Here is a 13,452-nt window from a genome sequence, read left to right as displayed (position 1 = left end):
ATTAATGCATGTGTGTGTTAATGTGCATGTGTTTACTGTTAACACATGCACGAGCGCATGCACAGATTGGACACGCACGTCACGCACGCACGCTCACACGGACACACACACGGACACACACAGTTCTTTAATTGCGAACGCAGTGAGCACTTACTATGAGACCTAGCAGATCATGTCTGTCTGTGTGTGTGTGTGTCTGTCTGTGTGTCTGTCCCGCTATCCAAATATGGAGTGTGTTGCATCAGCAATCACTCAGCTCCATATATGGGCACAAAAGGGGCCAGGTCCACTCAGCTCCATATATGGGCACAAAAGGGGCAAGGTCCACATATACAGTAACAGCGGGACAGACACACAGACAGACAGACAGACAGACAGACAGACAGACATGATCTGCAGGGTCTCAGCTGCGTTCGCTTCCCGCGTTTGCGCGTCTTACTGGTACTATATTGATGTTGATTCAGGCCTTGAAGGCATTGGGATGCCATGCCTTTGGATGCCTTCTAGGCCAAATCAGTGTTCTGTTGTACTCGGCGTGGGCATATATACACTACATTGACTACAGTATAATATTATACGTGTATGCCTGGAATTTAATCATCTCATGGGCAAGGCCTTTGGTGTCGTTACATTTCTTTGAGAGCACAGAGGCCACAAACGTTTCAGGTAATATTTGAAAATATATTTGAAAATGTGGCCAATGTTTGACCATTTTTATAGTATAGTTTATTGGTTACTTTTGACGTAGTAATTGTCTTGTTTTTATTTTCGTTTTCATTTTAGAGGTATTAAAAAGGTCTTTAATTGTCACTTTAGAAACGGGTATACACTTATACTTTATGTTGGTTTGTTTACTGTCGAGTGAGAAAACAATGTTGTCCAATATCATCAATATTGCATTTTCCGTGTAAATTAATTCATGTTCTTTTGCTTTGTGCGCGGTATTCTGTTACACACCGTGCTACTGAATGCTTTGATATTTTAAAGAGACCGTCGCGCTCTTTGCTCTCAGTTCAGTGAAGCTTTTATCAGTTCATCATCTCATCTCTATAGCCTACTGTCGATCAGTGTACATCTCATCCACTCAAAGGCCTCCTATCTGCTCTCAAACACATGCTTCATACGCCTATAATAACGACTATACTCAAACAAACACACCCATTGAAAACGAATGTCCTAATGGTAATTAATGCTGTGTGTATGATATCACTGTAGAAATGTACATACATACAGTAGATTTATGTATTTCATTGAATGTATTTTTTATTCATTAAGCAGGCTCCCACAAAACTTGGTTTCGGATCTCTCTGAACCCGGTTTCCTGGCAAGTGCTGACATTTTGAACATTGACCTAATAGAGCCAGCCATGCGTGCTCGGAGGATACATTGAATCTTGACCATCAGGTCAAACTCCGCGTCAGATCCTGTGTCTAGGTGATTGAGACATTATTTTGACACGATCAAAAATGTCTCAATAGAAGAGCAGGGAGACAAAATATACAACCACCCCAATTGTATAAATTAAAATGTATTGTATTAACATATACTCTGCCATACAGATTAGACAAATTTACATTTTATTCATTAAAGAAAAGTTACAAAGTTACTTTAAGAATGTTCTCCAGTCTTACTTATTTTTCTTTCTTTTTTTTTTAAAGATATTTTTGCCTTTATTGATAGATCACAGTAGGTAGACAGGAAACTGGGAGAGAGATGGGAAGGGGAAGACACACAGCTAAGTTCGTCAGGTTCGGGACACGAACGCGCGACACACTGTCATGCTGGAATTACCAGCCATTAAAGCTGCCTGGACCACTAAGCCGGCCCAGGCCCAGGTCTCTCACTGATTTGAGTTAGTGTTAGTGATGCTTAAAACCATTCAGAACGTGCACGCGTGCACACACACATGTGCACAGCCGCGCACACACAGACGCACACGTCCTCATATGACAGCCCTATGCATTTATTTTACACATGTAATTTAATTATCCTTTTCATAGAACCCAGTGAAACCATAATTACTTACACACTTGCATGCTTGTGCAAGTAACACGCACACACACACACACACACACGCACGCATGCACGCACATGTGCACGCGCATGCGCACACACACACACACACACACACACACACACACACACACACACACACACACACACACACACACACACACACACACACACACACACTAGCTATATGACAGTGCTGCCAGCATTTTGCATTGTGTGTGTTTTGTCAAACTTATAAAAGGGAGTTAAAATGGTGAGCTCAGCGTTCTCCATTCATCTCCCTGCCTGCCCAGTTCTCCACTGGTCAGCGCGATGCTCCTGGACTTGTCAATAAACCCCTACACACACACACACACACACACACACACACACACACATACACACACTTTCCCCGGCCCCTCGCAGAGAATTTTCAGGGCTTTGGCTCTGGGTGTGCCTGCCTCTGGCCCCTCCTGCAGTGCCCTCACACTTTCACACTCTCTCACACACACACACACACACACACACACACACACACACACACACACACACAATACAAACCTCTGGCTAATCATTTCTGCTCTGAGTGGACCAGCAGTGCCTGGAAGCCTCAGTCAGAATGGGAGCACAGGGCAGATACTGCCATGCATGCCAAATAATTCCTTGCTGTCGTTGCTTATCTCCATATTCTAACTCTTTGAGTTTTTCCGTAAATTAAATTACTTGCCGCCCTACATACTACATACAGCGTTACCCAAAAGCATCAAAAGTAGCAGTTCCACAAACTCGAAACGTGGTTGCGAAGCATGCGCTTTGTGCTTTGTGCTATTTTTTAGTTTTTGGACATAATGAATCACCTGAACAGAGACGATGTGATGCATGCTTCACTGCTCAGTGATCAGCTGCAGTTTCTTTGGCCTTCGTTGCACTGCCCTACACTGTAACAGATACAAATATATACTGTAGGGCCTACAGTATATATTTGTATCTGTTAATTGTTTCCGTCTGCAGCCGGGGGTAGACCGTACATCTACTTGAGTACTAGGTATTTGGTGTTTTTGGATAACTTTAACTGCACTACGTTTCAAAGACAAATATACTTTTGACTCTACATTTAGGAAGGGAAAGAAATACATTATGCAATGACTAGCAGATCTACAAGCTTATACATTGAGTCGTGATGAATATTTTGTTGACATGCCAACTTTCAATACAGAATTCTATTGATATAAAAAAATAAAATGGGCCCGGATGGTTAGCCCAACCGTCTGGGCTCCTATGGGCTGCCAAACCAGCCAGACAGACGGCGTGCCGCGGGTTCGTCTCCCGAGCCCCCACGGCCTTTGCCGTGTGTCACTCCCCCATCTCTCTCCCCCTCTTTCCTGTCTGACTACTGTTCACTATCAATAAAGACATGAAAAGCCCCCAAAAAACAAATCTTTAAAACATAAAAAAACGTAATTTGTAATTTGAACTGTTGAATACCGCTATACTTCAATATTTTTTAAAAGCAGCACTTTAATTCAAGTAGAGTTACACATCAACATTCTGTATGCCTAATAGTTGGAACAGGAGATACCAGTCAGTGATGGACAAAGTGGTCAACTGCAGTTGTCCATCACTGACTGGTATCGTTACTACATTGCTGTTGGTCATGGAGTATTATTATTATTATTATTATTATTATTATTATTATTATTCAAGGCCCTGCGTTCTGCGTCTTTGTCAAACCTACATGGCATTCATGTTGCCTGGACTCTTGTTGCCCTTAGCTGTGTCCTTGGCTGTTATGCATTCGGATGTGGTTAATCATTATAAGCAATGTTCGATCATTTGTGGACCCCAGAATATGACACGATAGGTTGAATACTGACACAATAGATAGTAGTGGTGATTCTTTCGTGAATTCATCACGTCATTTATGAAGGGCGCACAGAATTTGTATAATCTCACGCATATCATAAGGTCTGCGTGTATGTATATATGGCTATACCCTTTATGTCCATCCACATTTTTATCACTTTTGCGATTGCGCTAATGATCACATGCTTTGCTGCAGAGACAATGGTTTCACGAGGTCAGGCCTTTCAGTGTATGGGTCAGTTCAATGATGTTAGCATTAGGCTCTTCCGTCCGGGGCCCCAAAAGTGGATCACTGTATTATCTGTGTGTGCGCGCGTGTGCATGTGTGTGCCTGCGTGCATGCATGTGCGCTTGTATGTACAAACGTGTGTGTTTTTGTACATGCATGTGTTTTTCCGTCCATCGCCCATCAGCACTTGTTTGTTTCTCATGGCGGTCATGATTTGACAGTATGACGAACAAACAGGCCAAAGACAAAACAGCACCACGGCTTCTCTTATACTCTCCTCTGGTTCTTCACGTCCACCCGCTGAAAGAGAGCATCCCTCTCTCTTTCATCGGTCACTTTCTCTGTCTCCAACCAACCTCGTTACCTCCCCCCTTCCTATGGACCCTGACTCCCTGTCAGTCTGCCCCTCATAGACTCTCCCTCTCGGTCTGGGGGGTCGGAGGGGGAAACTGAGGGGTTAAGTTTGTTTAATTTGGGATGTGGAGCGTTGCCGCCCCCACCCCCCTGCATGCCCCACCCGCCCCAGAGGGATTATGGCGTCACCTGGGGCCCCTGGGGGGGAGTTATAAAGCCCCCGTCTGGCCCTCTCAGCTCCGTCAGAGAGGCTAAAAGGTCCACCGGACACTCTGTCTATCCCTGTCTCTACTTTACAAACACCCCTCTAGCATTGATGCCCACCTCATCTTGACAGTCCAACCCTTACCTGAGATCTCCACACTCACTCACGCAACTCCCCAAGCATCTCACCCCTATGTCTTTGCGACAGGTGGACAGGGGCGGCAGGCTGAGTTGACTTCACCAACCCAGTTCACGGCTTGGTAGAGATCTATCGGGTGGATTCCTCCGTCTTTGAACCACTAAAGGGAGATCATTTTTTTTATTTTTTTGTTTTGTTTTTTTATTTTGCATTAAAAAAGTGCAAAAAAAAAGGGACAGGAGAAGCTGCTTACCTGTTTTCTAGACTCGCCCTGATTGCTTTTTAGAACCTTTTCTTGTTCTGTGGGGAGAAAACAAGAGGTCAGTCACAATGTGGGAGTTCCGGTCCATGAATTTTTGGCGAGCGGTCTTCGCAGAGTTCTGGGGGACCATGTTCTTCGTGTTTTTCGGCATGGGCGCCGCACTGCGCTGGACCACCGGGCCTCACCATGTCCTGCATGTGGCCCTATGCTTCGGTCTGGCAGCTGCCACCCTCATCCAGTCCATCGGCCACATCAGCGGTGGCCACATTAACCCTGCCGTCACCTTCGCCTACCTGGTTGGCTCACAGATGTCTCTTTTCCGTGCCGTCTTCTACATGGCCGCCCAGTGTCTGGGTGCTGTCGCCGGGGCTGCCGTGCTTTATGGAGTCACGCCCAACAACATGAGAGGCAACATGGCCATGAACACGGTAAGCAGCCTCCACGGAGCTATACTAAGTCCTGCCATAGTGGGGTGCACTGCACAGCAAAACAGTGTTATAGTTTGACTTTAGGGGGGTAAAAATGGGCCTGTCTAGTTATTGTGATTGATTGATTATAGATGATAGAGTTCAGCAGAAATGTATCAGAATTTAACAATAATGGGAGAAACAGATTATGTACAATTTACGGACAGTATAAACGGTCAGTAGCAGCAGCCCAAAATAGGATGTATACCACATTTCTTGAATCAAGCCTATATATACACTAATGACATTCATGAATATATAGAGGGGACTATAGTGAGGACTTCATGTGGCACAATTCAAAGGATTTCATTTTGATCCTCCTTTTCCAAAATGTGAACCTTTCCATTCATTCACGTGCATTGTTTCCTTGCACATGGCCGGCGTCTCCAGCTTCAGCCCGGCATCAGCCTGGGCATGGCCACCACCGTGGAGGTGTTCCTCACCATGCAGCTGGTGGTGTGCATCTTCGCCGTCACGGACGAGAGGAGAAACGGACGCATGGGATCCGCAGCTCTCTCCATTGGCTTCTCTGTTTGCATCGGCCATCTCATGGGGGTGAGGATCACAATGGCCACACACACACGCGCACACACGCGCACGCGCACACACACACACACACACACACACACACACACACACACACACACACACACACACACAGACACACACAGACAGACACACACACTCAACAGTCTCTGTATACCCTCTGTATTTTAGATGTACTACACCGGAGCTGGAATGAACCCCGCTAGATCCTTCGCCCCTGCTGTGCTGTTCAGAAACTTCATCAACCACTGGGTAAGAGACATTTAAGGGAAACCGCATCTCCATCACATGTTGTAAACGTGTATATATATATATATATATATATACTCTCTTCAGAGTGAAACGACTGAACACTAACGACGACACTAAACGTGTTTTGGCAGGTGTACTGGGTGGGGCCCATGATAGGAGGGGCCATGGGCGCACTGCTGTACGATTTCATGCTGTTCCCCCGCATGAGGGGCCTGTCCGAGCGCCTCGCCACACTGAAGGGCAGTCGGGCCCCCGAGACCGAGACCCAGCAGGACACCCGCGGCGAGCCCATCGAGCTCAAAACGCAAGCCCTATAAGCCTGCCCCCCCCCCCCCACACACACACACACACACACACCCCCAACACCCCCACGCACCCCCCCGATGGGGCCGAGGGACGAGGGACAAGGCCCCATGTCTGCCAACCCTACCCACGCTGTAACCCCACCACACCACCACCCCAACCGCGACAACAACAACAACAACAACAACAACACACAGAACTAACCCAGATATATATGTCACATCCAGACACATTAACTAACATCTATACCAAAGACAGAACCCCCAGAACCCCCCCCCCCCCCTGTTCCGCCATAATACCATAACAAACACAACATTTCACACAGGTTCACAACAACCTTCAACCTCAACATGCAACGAGAGTCCTCTCCTCCTCATCCTCACTGGACATTGCATTGTGGGTCGTCCCCAACCCCCCCACCCCCTCCCCCCCCCCCCCCCCCCCAACACCCCACCCCCTCCTCTGCCTCCCCTTTCATTTTTTGATAAAAAAAAAACAAAAAAATGTCGATGATCATCGTCATCAGAGCCTCTGTGACAGCTGCCTGCTGTGCTCGTCTGTCCGTGTTTTCTCTCTCCCTCTTCTGTCACGGCTACACGCACGCCCGTCACATCACGATGCAGGTGTGGAGCCTGTGTCTCTATAAAGCCAGAGGGGTTTGTGAAGGGGAATGTGGAAAAGGTGGAGGCCGGGGTGGCTGAGGGTGAGGTGTAGTTGGGGATGTAGTTATATATATATGCATAAGGATAGGGCGCAGGGCATGGATGGGTAGCGGGTGGAGTAGAGGGGTGGGGTTGGTTGCTTATAGAACGGGGGCTTAAGGTTGAGTTAGACCAGTGAAAATGGGCATGCTTTCTTTTTCATTATTCACCTGAGTTTTATTTCTTCATTTCTTCTTCAGTTTCATTTTGTTTTCTGCACTTCAGACACAAGACGTGGATGTATGATACCATTAGAATTTACCAGGGTTTAATTTTTCAAATCACTACATTTTATCTGTGTGTTTGTGTGTGTGTGTGTGTGTGTGTGTGTGACTGTGTGTGTGTGTGTGTGTGTGTGTGTGTGTGTGTGTCTGTCTGTCTGTCTGTCTGTCTGTCTGTGTGTGCATGTGTGTGTGTGTGTGTGTGTGTGTGTGTGTGTGTGTGTGTGTGTGTGTGTGTGTGTGTGTGTGTGTGTGTGTGTGCGTATGTGTGTGTGTGTGTGTGTGAGAGAGAGAGAGAGAGAAAGAGAGAGAGAAAGAGAGAGAGAAAGAGAGAGAGTGTGTGTGTGTGTGTGTGTGTGTGAGAGAGAGAGAGAGAGAGAGAGAGAGAGAGAAAGAGAGAGAGAGTGTGTGTGTATGTGTGTGTGTGTGTGTGTGTGTGTGTGTGTGTGTGCACGTGTTTGGATCATTCTACACTACAGTATGTGAAAGTGAGTGAGTGAGTGAGTGAGTGTGTGTGTGTGTGTGTGTGTGTGTGTGTGGGTGTGTGCGCGCACTCGCATGTGCTTGCATGCGCTCATGCATGCACGTGAGTGCGTGTGTTTGCAAGTGTGTGTGTGTGTGTGTCTGTATGTGAATGTGTGTGATCGAGTTCGCAGATACATTACTTTTTATTTCGTTTTATTTTCATTACCACTCTCCTGTTTGTACCATAACTGTTACTTTTGTCATCAATTTTTAAGACATTATCATTTCTCCTCCCCTCACTGTGGTATTTCCTATATAATAATCATTTTTACATAAACCATCTGCTTTTTTGTTCTGAAACCAGCGCAATTCAAAGGAAATGTTGTATCCCAGACTCTGAACCAGGTCTGCTCTCTGCTGACTGGCTGTGCAAGCTTTTACATTGAGTCTCCTTTTATTTGATCCTTACTGGGAGCACAAGGCAGTTTCAATTATATTTAAATGATAATAAACATAAAAAGTTGATAGAAAGATGTCTCATTGCCATGTTTCTTTGTATTAATAATTATTGTGTTTTAATTATGACGATGATGGAGACGGCTATGGAGATATCCTGCAATAAATACTTGCTGCCACACGGTGGCGGAAAAGAAAACTGTCTGTCTGGGGCTCACATCAGTAATAATAATTAAAAGTTAATGTTCAAAGTCATTACATTTAATTTCAAGATGTCCTTGTCAAAATGAAGCAAGGGCTCTCCTGGAGTAGGCCTACGGTAAAAGTGTTAAACACCACATGTGTCTAGAGTGCTGTCACTGTCGTGTTATATATGGATGTGCGGGATATTATCAGAAGTGGTGTGAAATATATAGTGGGTCAAATGATGATCAACTGTGTTCACATTATCTGAAGTCTGAAAGAGAGAACAAATGGGTCTCTAACCGCATTCCAGTGAGCAGCCACCGGTGGTAGGGGGTTGCTTATCTGATTCTGGAGTGGGAAGATGGTATTTACGACTTCCACAGGCAGTCAGAAACTAAAGTCACTGATTACAGGACATGCCTAAAATAGGAGCTATAACTTGCTTCTTTAATTCCTTTTCAGGGATGATGTGTTCTAGTAACCCATTATATACTGGGTTGGTAAAAGCCTAGATAATAAATATATGTAATGGTTTAAACAGTTAATCTAGGCCAGTGATACTCAACCTCAGGCCCGCGGGCCACATCAGGCCCGCGGGACCATTATGACTGGCCCACCAATGAAAATCTAAAAAAAAGAAGAAAAAAATAATCTGGAAAATGAAATAAAAATAAATAAATCTGAATGAAGTTATCTTTAATTACATTATTATAAGTAATACTATTAGAGTTGTACTATTACTCGAACGAAAATAAAAGCTTGGGGGGGGGGGGGGGGGGGGGGGAGATGCAATGCAAATGAAAGACATATCCCAGCTAACATGTCCATCTGGGCCCCACTTGGGTTTTGACATGGGCTATGGGCATGGGTTCCGAGTGGGCCGTGCACCCAGTTTTCACAAAGGGCCCACCCGTGTTAGCCCATATGGGCTTATGCGGGTTTCTAAGTGGGTCTTAGGTGGTATCCAAATGGGCCATTTTATTTCAGAACCATGTGTGCGCCACCTGTGTTTGCCTATATGGGTTTGAACTGGGATCTGATTGGGCCTTAAGTGGGTACCAGCTGGGCGAATTATATGTGACCCATGTAGGCCACACTTGGGCCTCATTGTCTTCCGTCCTGTTTCTGTTTTCCCCTGCTGTCGATTGTTCATTCCTACAGATAGGATGCAGTGTTTCCAGTTTTCTGTAGTAGTTTCTTCAAGTGTTCAAACTTTATGACTGGATAGCACTTGATCTGTAGAGTCCTACATTACTATCTCCTACGATCAAGGGTTAGGGTTAGGGTACTGTAGCATGCCGTTTTTTCATCATTTTTGAGGATTTGAAAAAAATGACGAAAATCACTCCGACACCATGGACTATAACCCATGGTCAGGAAGTGATTTTGTCTTTTTTTCAAATCCTCGTTTTTCATCGTTTTTGACCATGGATTATAGCCGGGTTAGGGTTAGGGTACACTAGCATGCCGTTTTTCATCATTTTTGAGGATTTGAAAAAAAGACGAAAATCACTCCGAGACCATGGACTATAGCCCATGGCCTGTAAAAACGGGGATTTGTAAAAAAGACAAAATCACTTCATCATTTTTGACCATGGATTATAGCCGGGTTAGGGTTAGGGTTGGGGTTAGGGTTAGGTTCCACGGGCTAATAAAGTGTAAATTCTGGGATCCTTGACAAGAAAGGGTTTGGGAACCACTGTTGTAGAGGGTATATAGAATAGATGGATGTTGATAGTATTAGTTAGTGACTTTGACAGTGTACAAATGGAACCGGATTTCAGCAGGTCAAATGAGGTACAGAAAACCGTATGACTCCCAGGCTGATGGGGGAAAACTGTATGAGTTTATTTGTTTAAGAACTAACAATCAATTGAAAAATATATTCTGGATGTGACACTTACAAGCCGAAATAGCGCAGTTGGTAGAGCATTAGACTGAAGATCTGAAGGTCCCTGGTTCAATCCCGGCTTTCAGGAGTTGAAATGAGGTACAGAAAACCCTATGACTCTTAGGCTGATCTCCCTGGGTGAAAAACATTATGAGTTTTTTTTGTTTAAGAAGTAACAAGTAACAGTCAATGTAAAAATAAATGCTGGATTTGACACTTGCAAGCCGAAATGGCTCAGTTGGGAGAGCGTTTGACTGATAGACCTGAAGGTCCCTGGTTCAATCCCGGCTTTCGCCAGTTGAAATGAGGTACAGCAAACCCTATGACTCTTAGGCTGATCTCCCTGGGTGAAAAACTTTATGAGTTTTTTTGTTTAAGAAGTAACAAGTAACAGTCAATGTAAAAAATAAATGCTGGATTTGACACTTGCAAGCCGAAATAGCTCAGTTGGGAGAGCGTTAGAATATGTGTGAAGATCTAAAGGTCCAGAAGGACAACTTTAAAGCAGCCCAGAAATTCAACATGTTTGTGTGCCTCAATGGCCAAGCGGATAAGTCAAATGATATCCGTAGTATACCTAGTAGAAGTGTGCCGGTTCAAACCGGCAAAGACTCGTGTCTTTACTTTCCAAACCGATTTCAGAAGAAGAAAACAAACAAAAAAGATTTGTAGTAGTATCCAGCAGTTAGCTCAGTTTGATGAGAGCCTGTCCTTGGAAGCCACAGGTCCAGGGTTCAAATCCCACATTATTCATAACTGTGACACTTTGCTTTGCACACTGATTTCCAGAAGGACAACTTTAAAGCAGCCCAGAAATTCACCATGTTTGTGTGCCTCAATGGCCCAGTGGATAAGTCAAATGATATCCGTAGTATACCTAGTAGAAGTGTGCCGGTTCAAACCTGACTCATATCTTTACGTTCAAGACCGATTTCAGAAGAAGAAAACAAACAAAAAAGCTTTGTAGTAGTATCCAGACGTTAGCTCACTGTGATGAGAGGCTATACTTGAGAGCCACAGGTCCAGGGTTCAAATCCTGGTCAAAACTCTGACACTTTGCTTTACACACTGATTTCCAGAAGGACAACTTTAAAGCAGCCCAGAAATTCACCATGTTTGTGTGCCTCAATGGCCCAGTGGATAAGTCAAATGATATCCGTAGTATACCTAGTAGAAGTGTGCCGGTTCAAACCTGACTCATATCTTTACGTTCAAGACCGATTTCAGAAGAAGAAAACAAACAAAAAAGCTTTGTAGTAGTATCCAGCAGTTAGCTCACTGTGATGAGAGGCTGTACTTGAGAGCCACAGGTCCAGGGTTCAAATCCTGGTCAAAACTCTGACACTTTGCTTTACACACTGATTTCCAGAAGGACAACTTTAAAGCAGCCCAGAAATTCACCATGTTTGTGTGCCTCAATGGCCCAGTGGATAAGTCAAATGATATCCGTAGTATACCTAGTAGAAGTGTGCCTGTTCAAACCTGACTCATATCTTTACGTTCAAGACCGATTTCAGAAGAAGAAAACAAACAAAAAAGCTTTGTAGTAGTATCCAGCAGTTAGCTCACTGTGATGAGAGGCTGTACTTGAGAGCCACAGGTCCAGGGTTCGAATCCTGGTCAAAACTGTGACACTTTGCTTTACACACTGATTTCCAGAAGGACAACTTTAAAGCAGCCCAGAAATTCACCATGTTTGTGTGCCTCAATGGCCCAGTGGATAAGTCAAATGATATCCGTAGTATACCTAGTAGAAGTGTGCCGGTTCGAACCCGACATACTCCTAGTAGGCGGTGATGGTTCAAATCACTGACACCTAGAGTAGGAGTGGCCCAGTGGATAAATCAGATGATATCCATAGAATACCTAGTACAAGTATGCTGGTAGGTAGGAGGAGATTAGGGGTCAGGTAGCAGGAGAGTAGGTGTCAGGTAGGAGTAGAGTGGGGGTCAGGTAGGAGGAGAGTAGGCGTCAGGTATGAGGAGAGCAGGCTTGTCAGGTAGGAGGAGAGTAGGGGTCAGGTAGGAAGAGAGTAGGAGTCTGGTAGGGGGAGAGTAGGAAGCGGAGGGGCCAGAGTAGGAATGGGAGGGGCCAGGCAGGGAGAGAGTAGGAATGGGAGGGGCCAGGCAGGGAGAGAGTAGGAAGGGGAGGGGCCAGGCAGGAGGAGAGTAGGAAGGGGAGGGGTCAGGCAGGAGGAGAGTAGGAAGGGGAGGGGCTAGGAAGGGGAGGGGCCAGGCAGGGGGAGAGTAGGAAGGGGAGGGGCCAGGCAGGAGGAGAGTAGGAAGGTGACGGGCCAGGCAGGAGGAGAGTAGGAAGGGAACGGGCCAGGCAGGAGGACAGGAGGCAGGAGGAGAGTAGGAAGTGGAGGGGCCAGGAAGGGGGAGAGTAGGAAGGAGCCAGGCAGGAGGAGAAAAGGAAGGGGAGGGGCCAGGCAGGAGGAAAGTAGCAAGGGGAGGGGCCAGGCAGGAGGAGAGTAGGAAGGGGAGGGGCCAGGCAGGAGTAGAGTAGGAAGGGGAGGGGCCAGGAAGTGGGAGAGTAGGAAGGATCCAGTCAGGAGGAGAGCAGGAAGGGGAGGGGCCAGGCAGGAGGAAAGTAGCAAGGGGAGGGGCCAGGCAGGAGGAGAGTAGGAAGGGGAGCGGCCAGGCAGGAGGAGAGTAGAGTAGAGTAGAGTAGAGTAGGAAGGGGAAGGGCCAGGCAGGAAGAGAGTAGGAAGGGGAGGGGCCAGGCAGGAGGAGAGTAGGAAGGGGAGGTCCAGGCAGGGGGAGAGTAGGAAGGGGAGGAGCTAGGAAGGGGAGAAGCTAGGAAGGGGAGGGGCCAGGCAGGAGGAGAGTAGGAAAGGGAGGGGCTAGGAAGGGGAGGGGCCAGGCAGGGGGAGAGTAGGAAAGGGAGGGGCCAGGCAGGGGGAGAGTAGGAAAGGGAGG

General features: G+C 46.2%; 1 protein-coding gene across 1 annotated transcript; it reads left to right on the top strand.

The window, feature by feature from the left end:
* Nucleotides 1–5,111: 5,111 nt before the first annotated feature.
* LOC308314960 (lens fiber major intrinsic protein-like) lies at nucleotides 5,112–6,625 on the top strand (the record flags this gene model as incomplete). Its single annotated transcript, XM_080762784.1, has 4 exons — nucleotides 5,112–5,471; nucleotides 5,901–6,065; nucleotides 6,228–6,308; nucleotides 6,440–6,625. 4 exons carry the CDS (start codon nucleotides 5,112–5,114, stop codon nucleotides 6,623–6,625), a joined length of 792 nt encoding a protein of 263 aa, XP_080618910.1.
* Between the last annotated feature and the right edge of the window lie 6,827 nt (nucleotides 6,626–13,452).

This window comes from Protomyctophum bolini (genome assembly GCF_963924005.1).
Source record: "Protomyctophum bolini genome assembly, chromosome: 5".
NCBI classification, from domain to species: Eukaryota; Metazoa; Chordata; class Actinopteri; order Myctophiformes; family Myctophidae; genus Protomyctophum; species Protomyctophum bolini.
Note: the sequence above shows the minus strand (reverse complement) of the source record. Positions and strands in the feature narration are given on the sequence as shown.